The 24182-nt window shown below is 55.6% G+C and overlaps 1 protein-coding gene across 2 annotated transcripts; it reads left to right on the plus strand.

Annotated features, from left to right (window-relative positions):
• The first annotated feature begins 1176 nt into the window (after positions 1 to 1176).
• MAL (mal, T cell differentiation protein (MAL blood group)) lies at positions 1177 to 22285 on the plus strand. 2 transcript variants are annotated; one of them, XM_019725852.2, is made up of 4 exons: positions 1199 to 1454; positions 16927 to 17094; positions 17951 to 18076; positions 21693 to 22285. In XM_019725852.2, exons 1-4 carry the CDS (start codon positions 1362 to 1364, stop codon positions 21765 to 21767), a joined length of 462 nt encoding a protein of 153 aa, XP_019581411.1. In that variant the 5' UTR covers positions 1199 to 1361; the 3' UTR covers positions 21768 to 22285. The 2 variants fall into 2 exon arrangements, with proteins under 2 accessions (XP_074188610.1, XP_019581411.1); XM_074332509.1 differs by lacking the exon at positions 16927 to 17094 and having other exon boundaries at positions 1177 to 1454.
• The last annotated feature ends 1897 nt before the right edge of the window (positions 22286 to 24182 follow it).

The following is a 24182-nucleotide window of genomic DNA, read 5'->3' on the forward strand; positions in this document are numbered from 1 at the left end:
GGACCTGGGGGGAGGCCCCTCACTCTCAAGGCCATGTGCCCATGAAGGCTCATCCAGGCAGAGTTCCTGCCCTGGGGGCCTGGCAGGGGGCAACAAGCCTTGGCACAATGGCCCCCGGGCCTCCAGCCACTAAGGCTAGCAGCCCCTAGGAAGCTCACAGAGGCACAGAGGGATTTTCTCATCTCACATGCCTGGTCTCTCTCCAAAGTGGTCAGAACGCACTGCTCACAGCAAAGGATCTGCTTCTTTCTGGAGGGACTGGGAAGGAAAGAGCTGTGTAAAGGGGAAAGGGTGAGAGTGCCAGGGGGGAGAGGGGAGGGTTGTAGGTGAAGCCACAGAAGGCCCGGGGAGTCTGATCTGGGACATGCCCTGGTAATAGTGCCTAAATTAAAATAAACAGGCAATGACTCTAGTGTGATACTTGTTTAAAAATAAAGTCAAAATAAGAATAAAGAAATTTTGGCCAAGGGGAAAAAAAAAAAAGAAAGCCCCTCAGTTAATCCACAGTCTAAAGGGGGGGGGGGGTCGGGGAGAGTCCTCCCATCACAGAGGCTCCTGCTGCCCCCTCTGAGTGGAGAGGACAGACCTGCTCTAAGAGCTCCCCCTGTCCCTTGGACTCAATGCAGATCTGTCCCAGCACCTCCTATAGTTCTGGGACAACTGAGAGCGACCTCCTTCCCTCAGCGGGACAGACTCTGTCAGCTCCAGCTCACAGTGGAGGGGACCATGGGCGATGGTCCCCCGCAGGCAGGGAGAAGGGGTGGGTGGTCAGAGCTGGTCTCAGCACCCGCTCGGCAGACCCCCAGGGGGCAGGAGTAGGAGCTGGTCCACCTGAGCGTGGACGCTGAGGTCGCTAATATTAACGCACCCCGCGGAAAGGTGAAGGGACATCAGAACAGTTAAAGCAACGGTTACTCCGTGACTCGTGGCGCGCCATGCTGGAGAATTTGAGGGGCTTAATTATTGATGGTTGTCATTCCTAAGGGATGGTGATGACCTGCGAAGAATGCACAACTTAAATGGCTTTGTCCTGCCCCCTCAGGAGGTGGCTCGGGAGGTGGGAGCGCGGGGGCTTGGCCCTGCATCCGAGCCCCCGCCCTCCCTCGGCAGGCCTGCAGCGTGCCCTCCCAGTGGGTCAGGGCGGCGCCCGCAGCGCGCCCTTCTGCCAGGTCCCCTGGGGCGCGCCCGGCGGGAGGGCGGGCAGGGCAGGCGAAGGCCGGGGCTCCTCCCTCCTGGGCCCTGCGCCCCTACTCTTAACCCGCGCGCGGGGACGCCTGGCCACTGGGCTCCACTGAGCCAGAGAGCGGTCATCGCGGAGCCGGAGCTGCGCGTCCCGACCCAAGTCAACGCAGCCCGCAGGCATGGCCCCCGCAGCGGCGTCAGGAGGCAGCTCCTTGCCCAGCGGCTTCGCGGTCTTCACCACTTTCCCCGACCTGCTCTTCATTCTCGAGTTTGTGAGTGGCGGGTGCGCCCGCGCCGGAGAGGGGCGGGATGGGCAGTTCGTACCAGAGCTGCAAGCTGCGCGTGTCCCGGGAGCATCCGGGGAGCGGGGCCAGGGTGTTGAGGGTCTCCCCCGACCCGCCCACCTCTCCGGTCGCTTGGCCCCTTCTAGACTAACGACAATGGGGGACACAGTCGCCAGGACTTAGGGGGAAGCAAACGCTCAGCCTGGGGCAGATGTGCGAAGCGGACCAGGTCCCTTGGTTGCGCGCGTTCCGAAGCTGCGTCCCCCACCCGCTGGGCATGGGCGGCACGGAGGAAGCTCTGCCAGGAGAGCGACGTCCGCCTAGAGGTGGCCAGCTTTCTGCAGGGTTAGGATTTCGGGTTTGAAAACCAGCAGAAGAAATCTGAGCAGCAGCCGCCGGGGCCTGGTGTGGTGGGAGGGGCTGGAGCCGGGTGGGTCTCCTCCGGCCTTTGAAAGTTTCCAGCCAGTGAAGGTATTGAAGACAACTTTGATCTGGAAATAATAAAACAGGCCGGGTGATTTGCTCCACCACAGTCATCCCGCCCTGTGGGGGTGGGGGGTAGAGGCTGGCAGAGCCTTCCAGTCTGGGCTGACCTTGAGCAGCCGTCAGAGCCCCCACACCTGCGGTGGATCCCTCCTTGCCCTGGAGCGTTGAGCTCCTCAGTGGCTGCGGGATGGTAAGGCCTCCCCAGGGGCCACCAGCTCGAACCTGGGAGGTAGTGTGCTGTGTTTATTCTGTGGGTGCAGAGCGTTGCCCCTGGAATCTCCTTTCCTGCACCCCCACCACAGAGGGGGCTGCCTGGAGAGTTGGTTGGAAAAGAAAATGGTCAAACCTGATTGTTTAAAAACCGGACCCCGGCTTCTTCATGCCTGACTGATGGAGGTGGGAGGGTGACCACCAAAGGGAGCAGGTTCTGTCATCCATGGAGTGTTTGGGGGGAGGCCAAAGGGGGCCCAGGTTGCCTGGTACCACCGGATCTCTGAACTTGTGAGAGCTGAGTTGAGCCCAAATCTGGGTGTATCCAGAGGTACTTCAAACCCTGGGGTGAGCCAGAATCAAGGAAGTGACATCTAGGAGAAGCCCTGGACACCACTAAGCCCTGCCCCCCGTTTATAGAGAGGGACACCCCCACCCGGAGAGGGGAGGGGCTCTCGCACCCACTGGAACATTCTTTCCCCTCATGTCTCATTCCATGGTTCTATGCAGCACTCAGCCTGTGCTTGCCTGAGGCTGGATTTCTGAAATCGAGTGTGCTGTGCCCTCAGTTTGGGAACAAGAACCTCACCCCTCCTTCCGAGGCTACTGTACTGCTTTCACGAAGGCAGGGTGTGCTGGCTAAGGGTGAGGTGTGACGGGGCAGGGACGTTTTTAAGCAACAGGAGGTCTTCCTAGCATCTCTTCAGTGGCCCTAATGCATGGCTCACTAAGCCTGTGTAGCTACTTGGGCAGCATTAGAACAAGAATCATGAGAGAGTGTGCCAGGTGGGTTCCACGCGAAGGGTCCTGGGGGCCCTCCCACTCTTGCCTTCATGAGAGGGCTCTGATGACAGCAGGTGGTGGCAGGTGTCAGCTCCTGGCTTCACAGAGGGGACTGCTGTCTGGTGGTATCACAGCTTAGGGTAAGGGATGCCCCTGAGGGTAGGAACATTCCAGCCAGACAGGGAGATATTCAGATGTGGCGACAGGAGGACCCCACGCCACCCCACCTAGTGAAAGGCAAAAACACGATGCGGAAAGTATAATCGGCCAGGAATTAGTGGAAACTTACTCCTCCAGGATGGTGTGTGACCTGTGGCGGTGGGGGCTTCCAGAAGAAATTATTTTCCTTTGCTGGGACACTTCCCCCTCAACTGTCTTAGAAGATTTCTTGTCCTCCACCTCAGCCCCTGCTCCCCACCCACCCCCATTTCCTGAGAGCTCTGTATGGCTTTTTCTAACTCTCTGGATTGGGGGTGGTCTCACAGGGGTTCTCGGGGAACAGAGAAGAAAGCACACACAGCCCTATAAGACTCCTTCTGCACGGATTATAAACACAAAGCTGTCTGCATCTTGAGTCTTGACGTGCTGGGAGGGTAGAGGGTTAAAGGGCCGAGGAGGTGCTGCCACCCTGGGAGTTCTTTTTAATTATGGACTATTACAACTCAACAACAGAAAGATAAACAGCCCAATTAAAAAATGGGCAAAGGACTTGAACAGACACTTCTCCAAAGGAGACATACAAATGGCCAACCAGCATATGAAAAGATGGTCAACACCATCAGTCATTAGTAAAATGACATCAAAACCACAGTGAGGGGCCACTTCACACGAAATTAGGATGACTATTATATAAAAGAGAAAAAAAAAAGAGAAAATAACCAGTGCTGTCCAGTATGTGGAGTTGGAACCCTCATACATTCAAGGCGGGGCTGTAAAATAATTCCCCTGCGGTGGAAAACAGTTTGGTGGTCCCTCAAAAAAACTGCCATGTGATCCAGCAATTCCACACCTAGGTTTATAACCCAAAGAAATGAAAGCAGGGACCTGCCCAGGTACAAGGACATATGGCTCACCATCTGGGCTGTGGAAACAGCTCAGATGTCTGTCAGAGAATGAACAAATTGTGGCCTATCCACTCAATGGCATATTTTTCAGCCATCGAAAGGGATCAAGTGCTAACACATACTACAAAGTCAATAAACCTTGAAAACTCTATGCTAAGGCAAGGAAGCCAGGCCGAAAAGGCACCTATTGTCCGATTCCATTTATATAAAATAAACAGAGTGGGTAAATCCATAGAGACAGAACAGAAACTGGTGGTTGCAAGGGCCTGCGAGGAGAAAAAACAGGGAGCAATTGCTTAATGGGGACAGGTTTTCCTGGAGGGTGATGGAGAACTAGATAGAGACGGTGATAACACAACACTGTGGGTGTATTAAATGCCATTGAATCAGTTTGAAATGGTTAGTTTTGTGTTGTTTGAACTTTACGTCAATTAAATTTTTTTGAATATTTCAAGTATTGCGGAAAAGTATATGAAATAACTTAATAGGCACCCGGGTAATTATTACTCAACTTTGTCAAATCTTAATATTTCTCCTTATTACTTGTAGTGTTAAGGAAATAGAGCTTTTCAGATGGCCGTGAGGCCGCCTGGACATTCCATTACTACTGTCCTCCTTGTGTCCTCAGGATGACCCCTAGGCCATGGTGAACTACAATTAGCCCTGCTTTATGTTTGCACACTTTATGAAAACAGTATCGTCCTACAAGTTTGTACACGCTCACACTGTGTTATCCCGAGGTACACACCTCGGGAGCAGACATGCGGGGAGGCCGACTGTCTCTTAATTAAGCTCAGGATCCCCACTTGCTCAGCCCCTTCCCGGCCCCTACCCCATTTTGTATTCTTTTATAAAGAAGGTCCCCAAATTGTATCAGCTTCAGGCTAAATCTGGACCTTCCCGGCCCTCACCAGCAGCCTATGAAAGTCACCATTGTTCCTCGTTCTTGCCACACTTGGTAGCATCAGATTTTGTAATTTTCTGCTCATCTAAGGGGTATGAAATGCTTGACTATTTTTTAAATCTCGTCCAGCGAGTGTCTGGCTGATCACTCACAGTTGACTGTCCCATGCCTGACCTCCTGGTAGCCTGGGAGGCGCAGGTGTCACATCCCAGCCTCCAGGAGTCACCAGGATGGAGCTCACCCCGCTCCCAAGGCAGGGAAGGGAAGGGAGGTGGCTCGGGTGGGGCATAGCAGCCTCCCCAGGGCCCAGCAACCCTCCCCAAAGCTGACCTCTGACCAGAAGTGAGCACCCCCAGACCCACACGGGCCGTGCTGCTGTCACAGGCAGTGGGGGCATAGGTGCACCCCATGGGCCTGGAACATTCAATGTCTCCCCTCCCCCAGCAGCTCAACCCAGGCTCTGCTTCTGGCCTGTCCTGGTCCCCTTCCTATGGGGACTTCTACTTTTGAAGTCACAGTCTGTTTCCTCTTCCTCCTCCTCCTCCTCCTAATTCAAGACCTTCATGATAGTTGGCCACCATTCACAGAACAGGATACTGACACAGGATGCTTTTCGTCTCAGCTCTGGCCAGAACCCCAAGAGGAAACCTCACACAGTGCCAGGACCCCCTCTCCCCCCACCCCCAGCCTATAAGAGAGGTGAAGCCACTCACATCCCAAGGATGGGGTTAAGAGAACATGTGTGAGGGGATGCCAGCACCTCTCCCTGCATGGGGAAAGGCATCATTCTGGGGGGGCGATGGGGGTGGGGGGGCCACCTGGAATTGGTTACAGTGAACTGGGTATAGTAGTTACTCAAATGAGACCGTTTCTGTGACCCAAAGTGACTGGGGAACTTTTATTACTTGAGAGTGACCAGACAAGTCCTGTGACCTGCCCTAGATTTTCACCTGCCAGGATTGGGCACTGGGGGTCGGGTGGGGCAGGATGATAAGCCATTTTCTGGCAGGTGGACCACATTCTGGCTACGTGGAGAAGGCAGCCTCTGGGAGAGGAGAGATGCAGAGTCATAGAACCCCAATTTTGCAGAGCTGAGAGGAAACTGAGGCTCAGAAAGGAGAGGCAGCTTCTCGGGTAACAGGGTCTGCAGGGTGGCACTTCCTGCAGTGACAGCAAGTCACATCCAGGCTCCTGTATTTCCTGAGGCACTAAGGCGAGGGCAGGTCATGGGTAGCCAGCCTACCCTCTCTGATGTTTCTATTGGGGGACAGTGCTCAGTGAAAGGCACCCTGTCTGCTCCTGGGGAAATTTCGTGCTGCGCCAGCCAGGGACCTCGTCTACAGTCACCAGAGTGTGGGGGCTGGCACTGCTGGCCAGTGCAGGACGGTGGCTGAGCGTGGCCTTCCCTGGCTGTGTCCACAGGCTCCTGGCCTTGTCCTTGCCCTCTCTGTCCTGTTTAGAAGGGGGGAGGGCACTGCCCGGGTTTCTCCTTTCCTTCTCTCAAAGGGAGGGAAGAATTCTAGGTAGAGGTCTCAGGGGGTTGTTCTCGGTTGAGAAGTGACTTTTCCGGTTTGTCAAGAGCCAGAGGCCTGCTTTGATCGGTGACTTTGAGCTGTTCTCTGCAAACTGCTAAGTGTGTTGGTGGGGCTGGGCTCGGGGGTGGGTGCACATGGCATCAACCAAGCTGCCTTGGAAAGAGTTGCTCTTAAGCTGGCCAGGGGAGGTCCTAGGCACCCTCTCTCTCCAAGTGCTTTCCAGAGACAGTAAAGGGGTTCCAGATGCCGCTGCGTGGGTGGCTCACGCCAGGGAGAGAGGCTGACCATTTGCACCTGCACCCACCGTGCCCTGGAGACTGGGCCAGCGGCCGAGGTGGGTTCTGAAGCCTTAGGAATGGCGGGGGGTGGGGCCTGGGCCACCTGAGGCCACCCCGTGCAGACCAGGCCCGGATGGAGTTGGGGGCTGACACGGGGATTCAGCTCAGAACCCGCCTCCCCACCCACAAGCCTGGTGGCGGCTTCCTCCCTATCAAGTATCAGTTCCTGGACATAGTGATTTGGACCAAAGGCCACCAGGGGCAGGCGACAATAAGATCCCCCAGCTGGCGTTCTGTTCAGTGCTGATGGTTGTGAGCACAGTGGGTGAGAGGCAGCCTTGGTGTCTGAAGCACAAAAGCCATGGGGACCTGTAGGCTGATTACTTGCAGGTCCTGGCTTTGTCCATATTACGGGCCCCACCTGCCTTCCACGTTTTTGTGGAAGAAAGGGCTTGGTTCCTGGTAGCTCCTGCTGGCACCAGGGTGGCGTGAGCATGGATCTTTGCCAGCCTTAGCTGCAGGCTCTCTACCGCTCTCATCTCATTCAGAGCTCGTGTTCTGCCTGCATTGGGGCAAAGCAACCCCTGTGTTGAACCACGTTAATACACCAAGGCCATAGGGCCTGAGAAAAACATGTAGGGACTAAAAGAAAAGCCTTGTCACCAGCCATCGCACACTGGTATGCAGGGCAGTGGGAAGAGGAAGGCCCAGGGCCAGCTGACCTGAAATTCCATGCCAGAGCCCCGTCCTAGCAGAATGCAGTTGGGTGGGAGGGGAGGGGCAGGAGGGAGGGAGGACCCCAGAAACTGCTGGGTCCACCTCTGAAGGAGGACCTGAGGGGGCCAAGGGTACAGGCTTGGGGGTGGGGCTCTAGGAAAAGAGCTACTGGGGAAGGACAAGAGATGAAGCTGCACCCCCACACCTGTTAGTGGGGTGCAGGTGGTGACACAGGTCTTGTTGATGCACTCAGCGGTGAGGACCTGAGGACCGCAGAGGGGGAGGTGTCCTGCAGAGTTCTGGTCTTTTGTCCTTAAACACAGATCTTGCAATTCTTTCCCTGAAAGAACTGAGCCTATTGAGCAGGGGAGGGGTGGGGGCAGGCCCCTCTCCCTGTGATGACTCTGCAGCCTCCTCTCCCAGCCCTGGACAGGCAGTGGCGTGGGCAAGGTGAAGGCTGGTGGGCTCTGGGCTCATCCGCTCTCCCTCCACCTTCCTGTCCTTATGCGGGACTTCAGGCGGCCTGCCTGTGGGTCGCCTTGGGGACCTGCCACAGACACGGAGGCCTGACCTGGGCCCTTGGAGCTGCAGGCCCTGCATCTGCAAAATGGGGACATGGTAGCACCTATCACCAGGGTCTCTGTGAGAAACAGGAGAGTGTAAGATGCAAAGCTCTTACAGCACGGGATGCACTTGGTCACTGCTCAGTAGCTGTTAGGGGCAATTATTAGCAATTCACCAATAACGCAAACAGCGGCTCTGAGACCAGCTGGCTGGTCCCTGCTGAAAGGGGGCTGTGAGGCTCATCCCGCACCCCCTTTTGCCTTGGATGCCCTGCTTGGCAGGGTGTGCAAGGCAGGGGGTGAGTGAGGTTTGGGAGTGTGTGGGGCTGTGGAAGGCGCACTTGACTTGTCCCCAGGGTCACCAAGTACTGCAGACCCCACTCTCTGTGGGGTTTTCCCAGGGCTCCTTGGCTTGGAGCTGCCCTGGCCAGTGAAACATGGCAGCTCTGTCCTGCCTCTGTCTGGGGGGCAGGGGACTTCCTGAGCCTCTCTCCTGCCAGCCTGGTGCCAGGACAGGTGGGGAGAGCTTTGTGAATTCTAAGTGTGACAAAAATTGCTGTATCTGCCCAAAGGCGAGGGAACCAAATACCTGTGAGCCTGGGTTTAGACCTTTCAAAAACGATTTGTCACCCTCTGTGTCAGTGCATCACCATCTGGAAGGGCATCAGTCCAGGGGGAGGGGCAGGCCCCCACTTCCTCAGCCTCCATCCTGCCCTGTGCTGCTTGCTGCTAAGCCAGGCAGTTGGACTGGGGGGCCTTCTAGGCACGGAACCCCCAGCTCTGTGTCTAAGGACCCTTTCCAGAACCAGCCCCGCCCTCCTTGCTGGTCTCCATCCAGGGTGCTCCTTTGGTGCGGGTGGTATGGTGGGGCTCAGTCCTCTATCCTTCAGGCCTGGGCTCCCCCAACACCTCCACCTTCCACCTGGAAGCCCACTCTGAGAACACCCCCTTACTGGCTCTCAGCACCCGTCCTGCTGGCCCCTGCTGCGGTCTGCCACCTGCCCGGACAGTGAGTTTGTCCACGTCCCAGCACAGACTATGCACCCAAGCAGCGTTTGTGGTCAGCGTGTTCTGGTAGGACAGGGGCCAGCATCTGGTCTCCCACCTGGCTAGTGTTTCTGAGTCACAGGATGAGTCCTAGACCCCAAGGGCAGACTGAATGTGAAACTAACAATCACCACTGATTCCCAGGAGATCCCACAGGACCCTTGGGAGAAGTGCTGGCCCTGTAGGGGCAGTTTGCAGGTACACACTTGTTCTGTGTGTGCTGTCATTGCCAATAGACTCTGTGACTCCCATTAGATTCCCATTACTGCCTTTGTGGTTTTTTGGGGGTTGTTTTTGCCTGAAGTACTCCCACCTCGTCTAGCGTGTCCCCGGATTGTCTTTCACAGGCGGCTTACCTGCATTTTCCACAGAACCTCCTGTTTCTGTTTATCCTGCTGGGCAAAGCCAGTGGGTATGGGCGTGGTTGGGAAATTTTCCATCCTACAAAGGACATGCCTGAGGCAAGCCCCTCGTTTTGGGGTCTGAGAGGCCTTCTCATTCATTCAGTGACTGTCCTCTGCCTGGAGAGGGAGGTCATGTCAGCCATCGTGCTCACGGCCGAGGTGTGGTGGGTGTGACGGGGCAGAAGGCTTCCCTGCCACCTGAGGGAAGTGGGGTACAGGACCAAGCAGGGGCCTCCCCCAGGCCACACTCGCCCTGTTCACATCAACTATGTACGTGAACTCACCCTCCAGCTCTTTCAATCCCCAAACTTCACACACAGACTCCAGGGCCCCTAAGTCTTGGTCTTGCCTTCAGATGAAATGAAGGGACACCCTCTAAGCCTGGCTTGGACAGGATGATGGCATGATGGGTGCTCCCTGGGAGGGAGGGGCCTGCTGGTCATGTGGCCAGGAGGACAAAGTAGCTAGTACAGGTAAACTGAGTCGGGAACCTCAGCACCACCCCCAGTGCGAGCCTTGGGAGAGCATCCACGGTCAGACTCCCAATAGGCTGCGTTGTTAGCTGCCAGAGGGGGTGGGGGTGCCCTCAGACACCTCCCCATGAGTCAGAGTAAGGCATCCTGTACAAATTGCTGAGCTCTGTCCCTGTCCTGGATGTGGGAGTTTAGCTGGGAACCCTCACCAGGGCCCAGATACCTTCACCAGGACCTGACACTGCCCTTGGACCCTGAGCTACTCCAGTGGGCCTGGTGGCAAGAGAGAGGACAGGCTCTGTTCAGCAGTGTGTCTTTGGATAAGGCCTGTTGCCTGGGTGCAGCTGCCCTCAGGGCTGACCATGCTCCTGGTCGCTGTCTTAAATGCATGAGTGACAGGGTGGTGACCAAGTGAAGAAAGTGTCTCCTTGGACTTTCTGGGAGCTGAGTTTTTCCACACGAGGGAGGTGACGCTCATGTAAGAACCAGACAGGCGGCGTGAGCCCCTCTGTGTCTGCTTCCTGCCATTTGCACCCCTCAGAGCAGGCGAGTCCCCAGCCTCCCTCTCAGACCGGTTTTCTGAAGGGAAGAGCCAAGGGACCCTGGGGAAGGCTTCAGGATTTGGGGGTCTTGGGTCTTTCCCCTCGGACTCCCTCTGTGCGTCCTCCTACCACCTAGTGCTAACGTCCTATTCTGGACAAATCGCCTTATGCCCTCCAGCATTGCAGTTACCCCTGAATGCTAGACAGTCCAGTGAGTGTGGACAGTTCCAGCATCACAGAGTGGGGCTGCTGTTTCTGGTGGCCCCCAGAGAGTGCCCATGGGCTTGGTGACGAGTCTCCCCTGCTATGGCCGTCCTTTCTTTTCCTTCCTGGGCAGACCTGACCCAAGTGGCAGGATGGCTTATTGCTGGGTGCACAGCCCACAGTCTGCAGCATTTCCTTTACTTCTCAGAAGCTCAGGGCACACACTTCCCTGCACATGAGCCTCCAGGCCCTCTGAGCTGTAGGGGCCACACCACCAGGTATGTCTGTGGAAAGCCCCGTGTGGGGAGTCCTCTTTGGTTCACGTCTTGACACATTACTGGAAGAGCATCTGGTGGTGGAGACCCTGACAGAGTAGAGTGGAGACCCAGGAAAATATCCAGAGAATCTGAGCAATGCCTCTGCACTGAGCTCAGCTGTCCGGGGCCTGTAGCAGAGACAGTGGGTGATTGTGGACTCCGAGCCGGTCAGCCCAGCACGAGCAAGGGCACCACCCTGCGAATCTCAGGAATGTGCATGAGATTCCATTCCCCCTTTGTAACCAAGGCTCATTGTTTGAAGGAAGGCTTCTCATACTTTCATGTCCTTCGTGTTTTTTCCGCAAAGGCGGACACATTGTTCTCCACTTTCGATTTCTGGGAGATCATAGGTTTTTGTCCTTTTGATGCTTTTGAAGTTATTTTTAAATCCTGGGTCCCAACAAGGTTTGGAGTGGATAATTGTGCACGTGGAGATCCTAGACCTCCTGGGAGTCTCACGTGGTTACAGGTGAGGCTTTGCCCCATCACAGGACAGTTGTGACAGCTCACAGTGTGACAGGTGTCTGCAGGTATACACTCATTTCACCCCAGCTGCACGGGTGGGTGCTGTCGTTACCATTATTGGTCACATAGGAAACAGAGAGGCTAAGTAACTTGCCCGGGGACAACAGGCCACCCAGCTGGTGAGTGGTGGAGCTGGGATTCAAGGTCTTCTCTAAAGTGACCCAGAACCATCCTTGCCTGCCCGCTGCAGATTAATGCAGAAAGGGAAAGAGAACCTTCTCTGAGTTTACACGACAGGTACCCCCAAGATGATCTCCCAAAGAAATTGTTTCCACAAAAATCGTTCGATTCCGTAGACCACAGAGGTAAACTCTTAAGTCTTTGAGAATTCTATTGTCTCATTTTGTACATTATCTTTGGTTCTGGGACAACCACTACTCAGCACTCTGATGGGTCTGAATTGAAGATGGGTTTCCAGTCCTGAAACGCTGGGGTAGGTAAGGGCCCAGACCACCAGCTCAGCCCATGTTTACAGACACTGAGGCTGTGTCCTGGTGAGGCCACTGGAGGATGAGCTCACGCTCAAGGTAAGACAGGGACTGAGGCTTAAAGAGAGGAGAGGAAAGGAGAGGGAACGGTACAGCCAGAACCCAGGCAAGAACTGGAGTGGTGTCCTCGCTGGTGTCACCAGACAATGGGACAGGCACTGGGGACAGAGGTTACCACGAGCTGTGTGCCAAGGAGCACGTTAAAACACCTTCCAAGGCCTTTGACAAGAGCTTGGATGTCCGTTTCTTGTTCTGTAACTGCCTCTCCTCGGTCGCGTCAGACCCTGGACATTGGTGTTTTATTCAAGGTGTCTCGGCGATTCTAGCGCAGAGTGAGGGCTGAGAACAACAGAGTGTTAGCCCAGGGCCCACCCCACTTTTAAAGCTAGGGGACCTGGGGCCCAGAGACAGAGTTCCATGCAGGGGACTTAAAGATCTTTGTCTAAGACCTTCTCTGTCATGGCAGATGGTGAGCTGGGTGCAGGCAGGGCTGGTGGGAAGTCCGGCCCGTTGACAGAGATGAGCAGAAACTGGGACCAGACCACCAGCTGTGACAGTACGATTTCAAGGTGATGACCTCTGAGTATGTGCCTCCTGGATGCTGGGAGGCACTTAGAGTGTTCTTTACAAAGGGAAATGCTTGAACCCTCACCTACCCCCTTGCTCTTGACAAATATTTGGCCAGTGGGGTCCTGCGGCTGGGAGAGAGTGACTGCTCCCTGCCCAGGATGCCTTATCTGCTGGGTGTGGGTGCGGCCCTGCGGCTCTGTTTGCTCTCTGGGCCCTGGTGGGTGGAGAGCGGCTTGGTCGCATGATTCACACCAAATCTCAGCTCTGCACTGAGCAGCCTGGGAGGCTTCCCGCCGGCCCAGTGGTCGGTTCTGTCTCGAGGCTCACCCTCCTTTGAGCCCCATGTCCTGCCGTCCTTGCCCCTGGCTCCGTGCACAGCTCCCCAGCCTCCTTACTGGTGCTTCAGTGAGTCCTCTTTCTTCCCCGCCAGAAAGCTACTTCTTGGCCCTTTGGCCAGGCTAACCAGCTCAGTCCACTGCTCCTGCAGGACTTATTGGGGCCCTGCCCCAGCCCACTCGGGGCTGGTGAGCTTCCACCAGTGTAACTGCGTTTGTTTCCACTGGGTGCAGGCCTCCTGAGTGAGCGTGTCTCACCCCAGCTGTAGGGTGCTGCTGCACCCAGAAGCTTCCCACTCACATCCCTAGTTTTAGCTAGTTTGCACCCGCGGCAACGTGGGGAGACAGCTGCAAATTGCCACTTAGGAAGCGGCAAGGAGGCTGGATCACTCCTATAGCCTCCACCAGGGAGGCTGTGGCGCCCTGCTCAGGGCTCAGTTGCAAATGCCCTGTGGTGCGGCGCTGCGGGAGTCTCAAGTGCGGGAGCAGAGCCCTCATGGTGGTTACAGCTTCTGACACAGATCTGCACTACGATTCTCACGACAGCGGAGTTTGGGTCCAGGGCCCTTACCCTACTGTTCCACCTCAGGGGCCCGTGTGGCTTCCTCCCGCAGCAGCCTCCCTGCCTTTCTCCCCTGGGCATCTCCTGGGCAGGCCCACTGCCCATCTCCTGGGAGCAAAGCCCCGGGTTTTAATCATTTCTTGCACTGCGGACATTCCCTTCATCACGTGATGTGTAACTTAAAATGTTTCTGGGATAGGCGGAGTCTGAGGCATCTTGCCTATACAGACTTCCCTGGGAACCACGGTTCCCCCACTCTTCCCACCTTGGAGGCCCCAGAGAGATGAGACACGTTCACTCAGTGCCCCCCAGGTGGTGGGGGTCAGAATGGGCTATGGGATGCTCTGTGATGATAGAGGCATTTTATAAAAGTGCCCTTGAGAGAAAATTTCTCACCTTGAAAGACATTATGCTGAATGAAAGAAGCCAGTCACAGAGTCCACATATTATATGGTCCCACTTGTGTGGAAGCTGAGGCCAGGGACATCTACAGAGATAGAAAGTCGGTGAGTGGGGGCTTAAGGATGGCTGTGGAGGGGAGAGACAGCTAAAGGCTACAGGGTTTCTTCTGAAGTGATAGAAATGGTCTAAATGGACTTGGGATGATGTTTGCACAGCTCTGTGAATATGCAAAAAACCACCGAATTGTGCATAGTAAATGGATGAACTGGATGCCATGTGAATGATATCTTATTAAAGCTGTTTAAAAAAATAGTTTCTCCCCACCATCTTATGGTGAAACCTACTGCTATAGATAGAACATGCAACTGAAAGAAAGCATAATTTTCTAAAGGACCTTTGAAAGGTGGGCTACACCCACAGGGGGGCTGGGGGCTTGAGCTCTGAGGTGGGGGGAGGCAGGGGCTGGGATTGAACACAGTGGCGCTTGTTCCTCTGGACACGTTCTTACCACAGACTCCAAGAATCTGCGTGAGAAAGAGGTGGGTCAGAGAGTGAGGGAGAGAGAGGAGAAGGGCGGGAGGGGAAACGGTAGGGGGGAGGGAGGGACAGAGAGAGAGGGAAGGAGGGAGAGAGAGATGGAGAGGGAGACAGAGAGAAGGTATTTTCTAGGGAGCGGGAGCGTAGTCTTGGTCAGAGAGGTAAAAGCACACACCTGAAGCAGGAGTCTGGATTAACCTCGAAGCTTCCCTCTGCCCCTGGGTGCCGGGAGCTGGGTGCCAAAGCTCTGGCCATGTTCAGCGAGTGCACGCTCAGGAATCCATGGCAAACATTCAAGATGGTGACCTCACTGTGACCTTATGTGTGTGGCCTTTGGTCCCTTACCCAGCCACGTGGGGAAGTGTGGAGCTGGAAGAGGCCCAGTTAACTGGCCTGCAGACCGGGATGTAACAGCCACCTCCTCAGGTGTTGCCGCCAGGTACCACCTGTGCATTCATTTACCTCATATGTATTTTACAGTTACTTCTTTTCCAGAACAACTGTCTTGTAAATAAAAAGTCTCATTATCCATCTCCCCTCTGCCCGCCCGCCCTTGGGGCCCATGCGCCAGGGGAGCCCCAGACCCCTGGCCCCGCCCCGAGCTCGGCTCCTTGTCTTAGTCAGAAAAAACAGACAGTGAAACAGAGAGTCGTCTTCCCAATGTGGCATGCAGTGTTCCTCAATGCCATTGTCCATGGGCCACAAGCGCCTCTGGCCCCCGGGGCCCACACGGGTTCCATCATGAGTGTGTTCCCCTCCACGGGCATTGCAAGCTGTTCCTTTGGGATTGGGTCACACATGGCTGTAGGTCACCACAGGACCCTGAGGCTAGTTAGCTAACTCAGAGACTGATGCACTCTGGGCAGGTGTCCCACCCCCGGGCTTAGCCATGAGCAAGTCCATCACCTGGTCAGGGAAAGTGCCATTTTGTCACTAACAAATACTCCCATTTTGTGCTCAGTGCTACAAAGGACAAGTGCAGGGCTCTCTAATGCCTGTCCCTGACTTAGACTGGTCCCCCTGGGAAGGTCACCCCGTGCCCAGGCAGAAAACGCTTAGGAGAAGAGTGTCCCAGCCCTTGTCTGCCCACCAGCCCAGCGCGAGACTGTCCCTCTTCTCCATGTGGCACTCTGGTGCCTCCCCAGTCCACATCCTGGGTGAAATCTGCACACACATCTGACTCTGTGGCTGTGTGAGGACTTGTATTTAAGTGATTTTGCTCTGGTTGTTATACGGTGTGGACTGCGTCCTCCTGGCTCTGTGACGTGCTTTCAGGAAACCTCAGGTTCATTGGTAAGAAAGCTTTCTGGGCACAGACGCCCATGTCTGATTCATTAGCCAGCTTGGTTTCCGTAAGTCCAGATTCCTCACTGCACTGATTTTCCACCCAACGTGATTCACTCAGCTGAGAGGCTCAGAGAGCACCTGTGAGGACAGTGTACTTACCCAGCAGGTGGGCAGGGACTTCAATGAATGACGGGCCCAGATACTCAGGACAATGGTGCCATGCAGCCCTGAGTGCCAAGCTACCACAGTAGCTTGGAGCCTTTGACTACAAAGCCATGTCTACCCATGTCTAGCTCCGAGCCAGGCCTTGTCTGAATGGGGGCGGTGCGTGGGGCTGAGCAGATGTCACTGGGATGCAGGGTGACAGGGCGAAGGCAAGATGTTCAGAGAATCTCAGTGTGGGTTTGTGCGCTCTTGTCCGTGGGGGAGTGGCACTGAGGGGCATTACTGACCACAAGGCCTCCTTGAAAACAGGGGTCTCACTGTCCCTGTGGACATCAAGGGGGGTGGGTGCCTGCTTCTTTCATGCCTGTCCTAGGCCACCTGGGGACACTGGGCTGATCCGGACTCTCCACTGCAGCCCGGACTCCAGTCGTCAGAGCACCTCCTGGATGTGGGAATTTCAGGGGCCAAATTTCAAAAAATAAAAAATAAAAAAGGTAATGATGTAGTGTACCTAATTTATTTTGCTGGTCACTACCATTTCATAAAAGAAAGGACACTTGAACATCAAAATAGTAGGAAGGCTATAACCTCAGAATAAAGGACAACCCTTCTAATGACGATACTGGATGAATGACGTAAAGTCATTTCTTGGGGTTATGAGTTACCTAACGTCCTGTGCCTCAGTTTCCCCATTTGGGTCAGTACCTTGCTCAGAAGGTTGTGAGGATTAACTGAGTTCATATTTTTAAAGCGCTTAGGACACTGCCTGGCAGTGTCCTAAGCGCTTTAAAAATATGATAAATACAAAAAATATGATAAATACAATAAATGGGATCTAAGCATTTGTTAAATAAAAAAATTGTAATTGTATATTTTTTTCAAACAAAAAGGCAAGCAAGCAGGGGACTGGGAAGATTGGGCTGGATCCAGGGGGAGCGCTGGGAGGATGGGAGTCTCCCCAGAAAGGAAACTGCCCACCGCTGGTCCCTAACTCCTCCTGTTCCCTGCCCAGCGTGGCCTCTGGTCTGCCCACTCCCAGCTCATCCCTCCTCCCCTCTGCAGGTCTTTGGGGGCCTGGTGTGGATCCTGGTCGCCTCGGCACTGGTGCCCATGCCCCTCATCCAGGGCTGGGTGATGTTCGTGTCTGTGTTCTGCTTCGTGGCCACCACTGTCCTGCTCATCCTGTACATAATTGGCGCCCACGGCGGGGAGGCTTCCTGGGTCACCCTGGTGAGTGCCAGCTCCTCATGTCTGGGGGTGAGCAGTGTTGGACCCCATCCTCTGGGAGGCTGCCCCGGAGACATTCCAAGGCCAAGCTGGCCAGGCCTTCAGCTCTGAGCTGCCCAGGTGGCCAGGTAACAGTAGGATGAGGTGGCTGTGCTCACTGCCTGCTTTGCTTTCTCCTGTGTGACTGCCTTCTACATGGATAACCAGCAGCCCAGCCCCCCCTCTGCCCTGCCAGGTGCCCACTGGCCCCTGCCACCACCCCAGGAGGGCTGGTCTCCATCTGGTCCTGGGGGCTGTTTTTGGCTGCCCAGTGTGAGATGCTTACTGCCCAGCTCCCAGTCACGCCTTCTAAAGCAGGGTCACCAGAGAGGCAGTAGGAGAGGGGAGAGGGATAACCTATGGTGTCCAGTCTGTATAAATTCTGCCTTGGGCCCCATTACCTGGAAGGGGGTGGGTGCGTATGGCTGGGCCTCTCTCTCAAAAGGCCTCTTACTGAGACTTTAAAATCACTTCCAAATTACAGCTTCTCAAAACTCTGTTTGCTTTTAAACATACCTGGGCCCCCTCACCCTAAAAAAAACAAACAATGAAACAACAGTGGAAATGGCCTGGGCCTCTATCTCTCTGCACTGGCCAGTGAGGCCACATCCAAACCAGGACTGCAACCACGTGTGACCTTTCTCAGATCCACGGAGAGAAAAATGCATTCACTGGGCAGTGCTGGTTAGACAGCTGAGGGGAGGGGGCTGGCGGCTGTGGGGATGGGCAGGTGGGGGGACAGGGACCTGAGCCCTGCTGGGCCACAGCCACCCTGTCTGCATGTCGGGGCCCATCCCCCATGCCCCTTCTGACCCTGCAGGACGCTGCCTACCACTGTACCGCCGCCCTGTTTTACCTGAGCGCCTCGGTCCTGGAAGCCCTGGCCACCATCCAGATGCACAACGGCTTCACCTACAAGCAGTACCACGAGAACATCTCCGCAGTGGTGAGTCCCACACACCCACGTGCTCACGGCTCCCGCCTCCCTGACCGTTCTGGCCGAAGGCTACCCGGCACCTCCCCGCTCCCCATTTTCTTAGCTCACTAAGGTTTGAATGAGGTAAACCTTCCCCTGGCTTCTGAAGAAGCAAAGCCCCGAAGAAGGGCAGCAATGTGCCCAAGACCCCCAGGCATCAGTCAGGGCTGTGCTGCCCAGGCGTCCATGCCTAGGGGGCTGTCCAGAGGGCGGCTGTGTCAGGAGACATGAGAGCTGAGTCTCCAGGAACAATCTCATTTCATAGTCCCAGCAGCCCTAGGACGTAGGCAGTTATTGCACCTGTTCCACAGATGGACAGCCGGTGCACCGAGAGCGTGGACAGCTCCGAGACCACAGGCATTGGGGGGTCCTGGTGTCCAGCCACTCGGGTCCCTAGGCTGTCAATGAGCGGCTGGTCTGCTGTGGAAGCACAGTCAGGCACAGGGAGCACTGACACCAAGGGGGCAAAACTGAGTGGCCAGTATGTCGCCAGGCCCCGGCTCTGGGGCTGGGGCTGTGGGGTGGCCCTTCCAGGCCCAGCAGATCCAGACGCCCTCTGCTGTGGGTGTTTGCTGCTTCAAAGGCCTTTGTGATGTGAGGCTCTGTCCTGCCTGACAGCTGAGCCCCTGTGGGAGGAGGAGAGGCCAGAGTCACATCCCTTGTGCAGGTAGGTCCCTCGCGGCCTCTGAGCCTTGGCTTGCTCATCTGTGAAATGGGTGCACTTCCTGTCCGGTTCCCTGGAGGACCACGGACATAGTAAGCAACTTCCTCTGAGTTCTTCCAGTGAGCAGTGGGTGGGACAAGAGCTTGCACTCCCTCAGCCCATCAGCGGGACAAGTAGGGATGCCTGCTGTGTGTAATTTGGGGGGCAGGTCTCTGAGCTCTAACAGGGACACTGTCTGATGGTAGAGCCAGACCATCAGTGGACAGATGGTAAGGTCCTTTTAGTGGAAAGGATGAGAATGGCAGGGAGCCGAGAACAGATTGTTTCATAACACTTTTCCCAGGGTCCCACGTACTTACTCATGGTGTCAATGAGTTTTGAACTGTGGGGATCGTTTAAAATGTAAGACAACGGTTCAGAAATAGCACTCGTCAGATTTCTAGTGGTCGACTATGGATTATGCAAATGTGATGATAGCCAGCTCCAGCTGCCAACGAGGAAACCCGCACGGATGGCCACATTAGGCTCTGGCAAGGGCTTTGGCGAGGGTGCTGCTCCTGCTCCCAGAGCAAGGGGTCTGTTGCTCAAAGCCTTGCCCGCTGTACCTCTGGGACTGTCCCCCGCCCTGGGGAAGCCACACACTCCCCTTAAGCTCCCAGTCCCATAAACACGGCCACCTCATGGTCCCTGGCACCCCTCACTGTCCCACAGTGAGAAATGGCTCCCATGCTGGCCCATCTCCCCAGATGGCTGGTTCATAGACAGCAGCACAGCTGGGCAGCACTTTGGTCACTCTCCCTTTCCTTGGGAGGCTGGTCACCGTTCTAATGACACTGGTCATCTCCCGTTCTCCTCAAGAGCCTCATATCTCCCGCACCCCAACCCAGAAGCCGTTTCTCCAGGCAGACATCACCAGGGCATGTGGCAACCATTTCCGTCAAAGCGCAGCAAACAGCTGAGATTGGAGCCAGGATGTGGCCAGTGACTTGGTGGAGCCGCCCAGATGGGGGGCATTCATGCCCCTGCCGGCTGGACAGGCCTCCAGTTGAGACCCACTGGCCCCTACCGTGTTCCGACATTTTTACTTTTTTACTGAATGCAACAAACACCCAGAGAAGTGGGCAAGCGCACAGCTTGATGTGTTTCCACAAAGGGGACTCCGCTGTGTAACCAACATCCCGACCACGAAACAGAGCAGAAGGAACAGCTCCCAGGGCCCCTTTCTTATCCTGCCGCCATCCCTGTGCACCCCACCAAGGACAGCCCCTGCCCTGACTTCTGGCTGCCGGGTTCAAGTCCGCTTGCTTTTAAACTCCCTGTAAATGGGGTTCTTTCATGCCCAGCTCCTTTCTCTCAACCTCAGGCCTGTGAGGCGACCCACATGGTTGGGTGACATGTATGGTGTCCATTCTCATCGCTGCATGCCCCACGTTTTCGTTAGTTGAGCTACAGCTCCATGAGTGTGCCCAGGCAAAGTTAGTAGTGCCAGAATCAAGACGAAGCTGTCCTCCGCAGGCAGACGCCCTGGGCTGAAACCACCACGTGAAACACGAGCCTAGTTCCGTGTAAAGTCACGCCTTTCTATGCCAAGTATCAGTGGCACCAATGCACAAGGCAGGGGTCACAAATACTTGGGATTCAGCCCCAGCCCCCACCCAACCACAAGCTGCCCTTTGGAGGGGACCCCTGGCCTGTGGGCCCCCAGGACTGCTGGACTTGACTGAGGGTAGCTAGAAATTTCTGCAGACCATCTGGAGGTTTCTGAGTCTGTGGAGAGCACTAAAGTCAGCTGCTTAGCGAGAGAGGTTTCTGAAAGCTTAAGAATGTCCCTTAATGTCCTTGCCTGTCAATGTCTGTCCCCAGCGTGTCATTTTTTGGCTTCACTTGGAAAACAAGCCCCTGTTTCTTGTGGGGACTTCCGAGGTGCTTCTGCAGAGAGTTGTCACTGGGTCTGGAATTGCCCAGATGGTGACCTGCTCCCTGCTGCTGGGGGAGGTGTTTTGGGGTGCTGCTTACTCAGATGTGACTGCTGGTTTCAGGCCGGCAGTTAAGAGTCCCCGGATGAGTTGTCTTACATTTGTTATTAAGTAACTCAGCTCACTCATCGCCTCTGGCCAACGAGGCTGAAGGGCTCGCCCATGTGTGGAGGTGGGGACAGAGCAGCACGGCGTCACCACTGTTTACGGGCATTTTCCAAAGTCAGGGAAGCGTGGCCACTGGGAGTGCTGTGCCTGGCCGGGAAACTCTTGACCCTGCATCCAGGGTCACAAAGCCAGGTGCAGACAGTTGACGAGGGGGCAGGCAGGCCTTTGGGGAGGCAGCCACTGGAGTGGGCTGTTAGGAACAGATGGTGCCCGATGAACACTGCCGGCAGGGCCACTGACAGCCGCCAAGTGGCCCTTTGCCACATTACCAGGACCTCCGTTCCCAGTGCCAAAGTGGCTCTCTCAGTAAGCCCCCCTTTTTTGCAAAAGCTCAAAATCCCTTGTCAGTGTCACAGCCCCTTACTTCCTGTGGCGTCAAGAATCGTAGACTACAATTCTGATAGGGCCTGAAGAGGTCCAGGCAGCATCCAGACCTTCACCAGAGCTAGCAAACCCACGTGCTGAGGCTGCTGGGGTCCCAGCCAGTGGGGGGTAGGGGGTTCTCCACAGGCAGTGCCTGGTGCCCTCCTGCCTCTGAGGCCCCCCTTCCAGTTGGGTGGCACCCACATGGTCATGTGACATGGCTGACGGTTGACCCTGCACACCAAGCCCAGTGGTCACCGGGAGCTCTGGGGCCACATCTGGGCTCTGCGAGGAGGGATGACGCATGCGCAGTGGGAAGCGGTGGTGGCCGCATGCGGCAGGTCTGTCGTCCTGAGCGCCATGGGAAGGGCCCGCCCCCTGCCCACCCACTCACGGTCATCTGTCTTGGTTGTAGGTGTTTTCGTACGTAGCCACTCTGCTGTACGTGGTCCACGCAGTCTTTTCTTTAATCCGATGGAAGTCTTCGTAAAGCCATGGAAGAGCTGTAGCTGAGAACCCAGATGCTGTTAACTGATCGGCCGCCTTCCGGCATCACGTTTAGAATGCAGACATGCTCGCCATGGTGGAAAAAGAAAACCAACCAAAAACAAAAAAACAAAAACAAAAAAAACCAACACTGTTTCTTGTGGGTGATATGTTTACTCTCCTGTAGACCTTCAGTCAGGGTTGGGAACCAGCCACCTTTAACCTCCAAAGACCTGTCTTTCCTGGGTAATTTCCTGTTGTGGGAGAGTGGTGGGGGTGGGAAGTGGGGGCTGTGACCTGAGACACCATGGAACAAAGACCCTCTGCTGACCCCTGGGTGGGTCTCCAGAACTCTCCACTGGAATTTTCCAAGGGCTCTCTGAGCACCCATGTTGTGGTGTGTTTCTAAGTCTTCATGGAAAGTAACACCCACCCAACAAATATAATATTTGCAGATTGCAGATGTCCATGGTGGAAAATGATAAATCTTTGAAACACTTTATAAAGTGCCTTTCTGTTCAATTCCTTTGCGGGTGTTTTTGCATCGTTTTCAATTCCCCCGTGTCAGGAGTGCCATCATGTCATCTTTCTTTCTGAGGAATCCTTGGCTCAGACTGACTCTCTACAAGCTGCATCAAATGGCAGTTCAGGTGACAGCAGCTGTAGAACCCTTACTAGCCAGGAGGCTTTGCTGGGGGTGGGGGTGGGGGGCTTCTCCCACAAGACTTTCTCTTTCCTCCCATCCCATGCCGAGTCAGTTTTACAATGTGCAGTTTCATGTGGCATTTGATTTGCATCTGATTCACATCGAATGTTAAGGGGATCCCTCTCCTGGCCTTGCTTTGTTCCCCCCTTCCTTCCCCACCCCCACTCCCCATGCACCTCATTGCTCAGCTGTCTGCGGTCCAGCTGTAATGGAAGGGTTTGCAGGTCCAAATACAAAGAATGAGCATTGATTGAGGACCTACTGTGTGCTAGGACCACTGGTCCCTCAAGGTGTGGGGTGGTGTATGCCCCCAAAGCTTCTTGTGGCCACCATGCCTCTCCTCCCTGTCTCTAGGTCTTGGGCAGGAGAGAACCTCCTTTTCGGCATACCTGGTGCCACCCCAAGGGCAGGTGGGGCATTCCTGCTCGGCTCTGACTTGGACAAAGACAGGTTGCACCAACACCGCACGACTGCCCAAGGGACCCACATCTGCAGCTGGTAACCCATCCTGCCGCCATCTTTGGAGCTCTCGCTTTGGGCCAGGCCCTGGGTAGGCACCTTACATATCTATAGCATCCTGTCATCCTCCCAGGGGCCACAGGGGCCTTCAGAGGGGGATGAAACTGGGCCTTTGGGACAGACCCCGACCACTCGCAGGGTCTGCAGGAGGCCACATGCTGGGTCCAGGTCTTACTGAAAGGGACTGGCTGCTCTGAGCTGCAGTCGTGACAATGCCAGTTCGGGCAGCTACCAAGTTCCACTTTGCAGCCCCTTCAAAGGCCAAAGGCCCAGCCAACCCAGCTGATGCATGGTAAAGAAGGTGAATAAACAGAAGCTGATGTCCGCGCCATGACCCAGCACCAAAGCCCGCAGAGCAGAACAAATCGTGGTCATCACAGGAGGGCCGGCACCTGAAGGCCGCTGTGGATCAAGTCCAGCCAGGCATGGTAGGGGCTCTTGTTTGTGGCCTCAGTGGCCGTGCCCCCCTTGCTTCATGGGAGCTCTGGGGATACCTCCTGGGGGCCTTCCCTTGCACAGGGCAGGGTGGCCTTGGAAGGGGATTCATCTGTCTTCAGTCCTCTGGGACAGACCCCTGACCCTGCTCTGCTCACGTCGGTCCCCGCTGGATCTGCCCTTCTGCTGGAGAGAACACAGCTTCCAGGAGCCGAGCCTCCGTGACATTCTAGAACAAACTATAAAGAGCACCACTGTCAGAGCCCACAGCCTCCCCACGCTGACCTTCAGGACAGCACAGCGGGCACTGCCAGCTGTGGGCCGAGCCCACAGCCTCTGGGGTCACACAGGGCCTGTTGTTCTGGGGATCACTCGTGCCGGCTCGGGGTCACAATGGGGCCTTTCAGGGGACAAAGTGCCCCAGCCCGGCCGAGTGTCCCCGCACATGTGGGCATCCGCCCAGGGCACTGACAATAACACAGTTTGGAAAAACAGATTTACAGTGATTTCGCCCACTCCTTGAGACAAAGCCCTTTGTTGTGTCTCCATCTCCCCCAGCCGAGGCCGCCCTAAGAGCTGGGGCACTGCAGGCAGGTGCGGGGGCTCCTACTGGGTCCTTCTCATCCCTCACTGTTGACATGGGGACAGTCGCAGTGCCAGGCTGTACAGATGGCAACTTGGGAGATGTGATGCCTGCAGGGTGCTCAGCTTCCAGGACTTTCTTCAGCCAACACGTGGTCAACAAGAGCCTCTAGGAGG

Source organism: Rhinolophus sinicus, linkage group LG05, assembly GCF_036562045.2.
Source record: "Rhinolophus sinicus isolate RSC01 linkage group LG05, ASM3656204v1, whole genome shotgun sequence".
Classification (NCBI taxonomy): domain Eukaryota; kingdom Metazoa; phylum Chordata; class Mammalia; order Chiroptera; family Rhinolophidae; genus Rhinolophus; species Rhinolophus sinicus.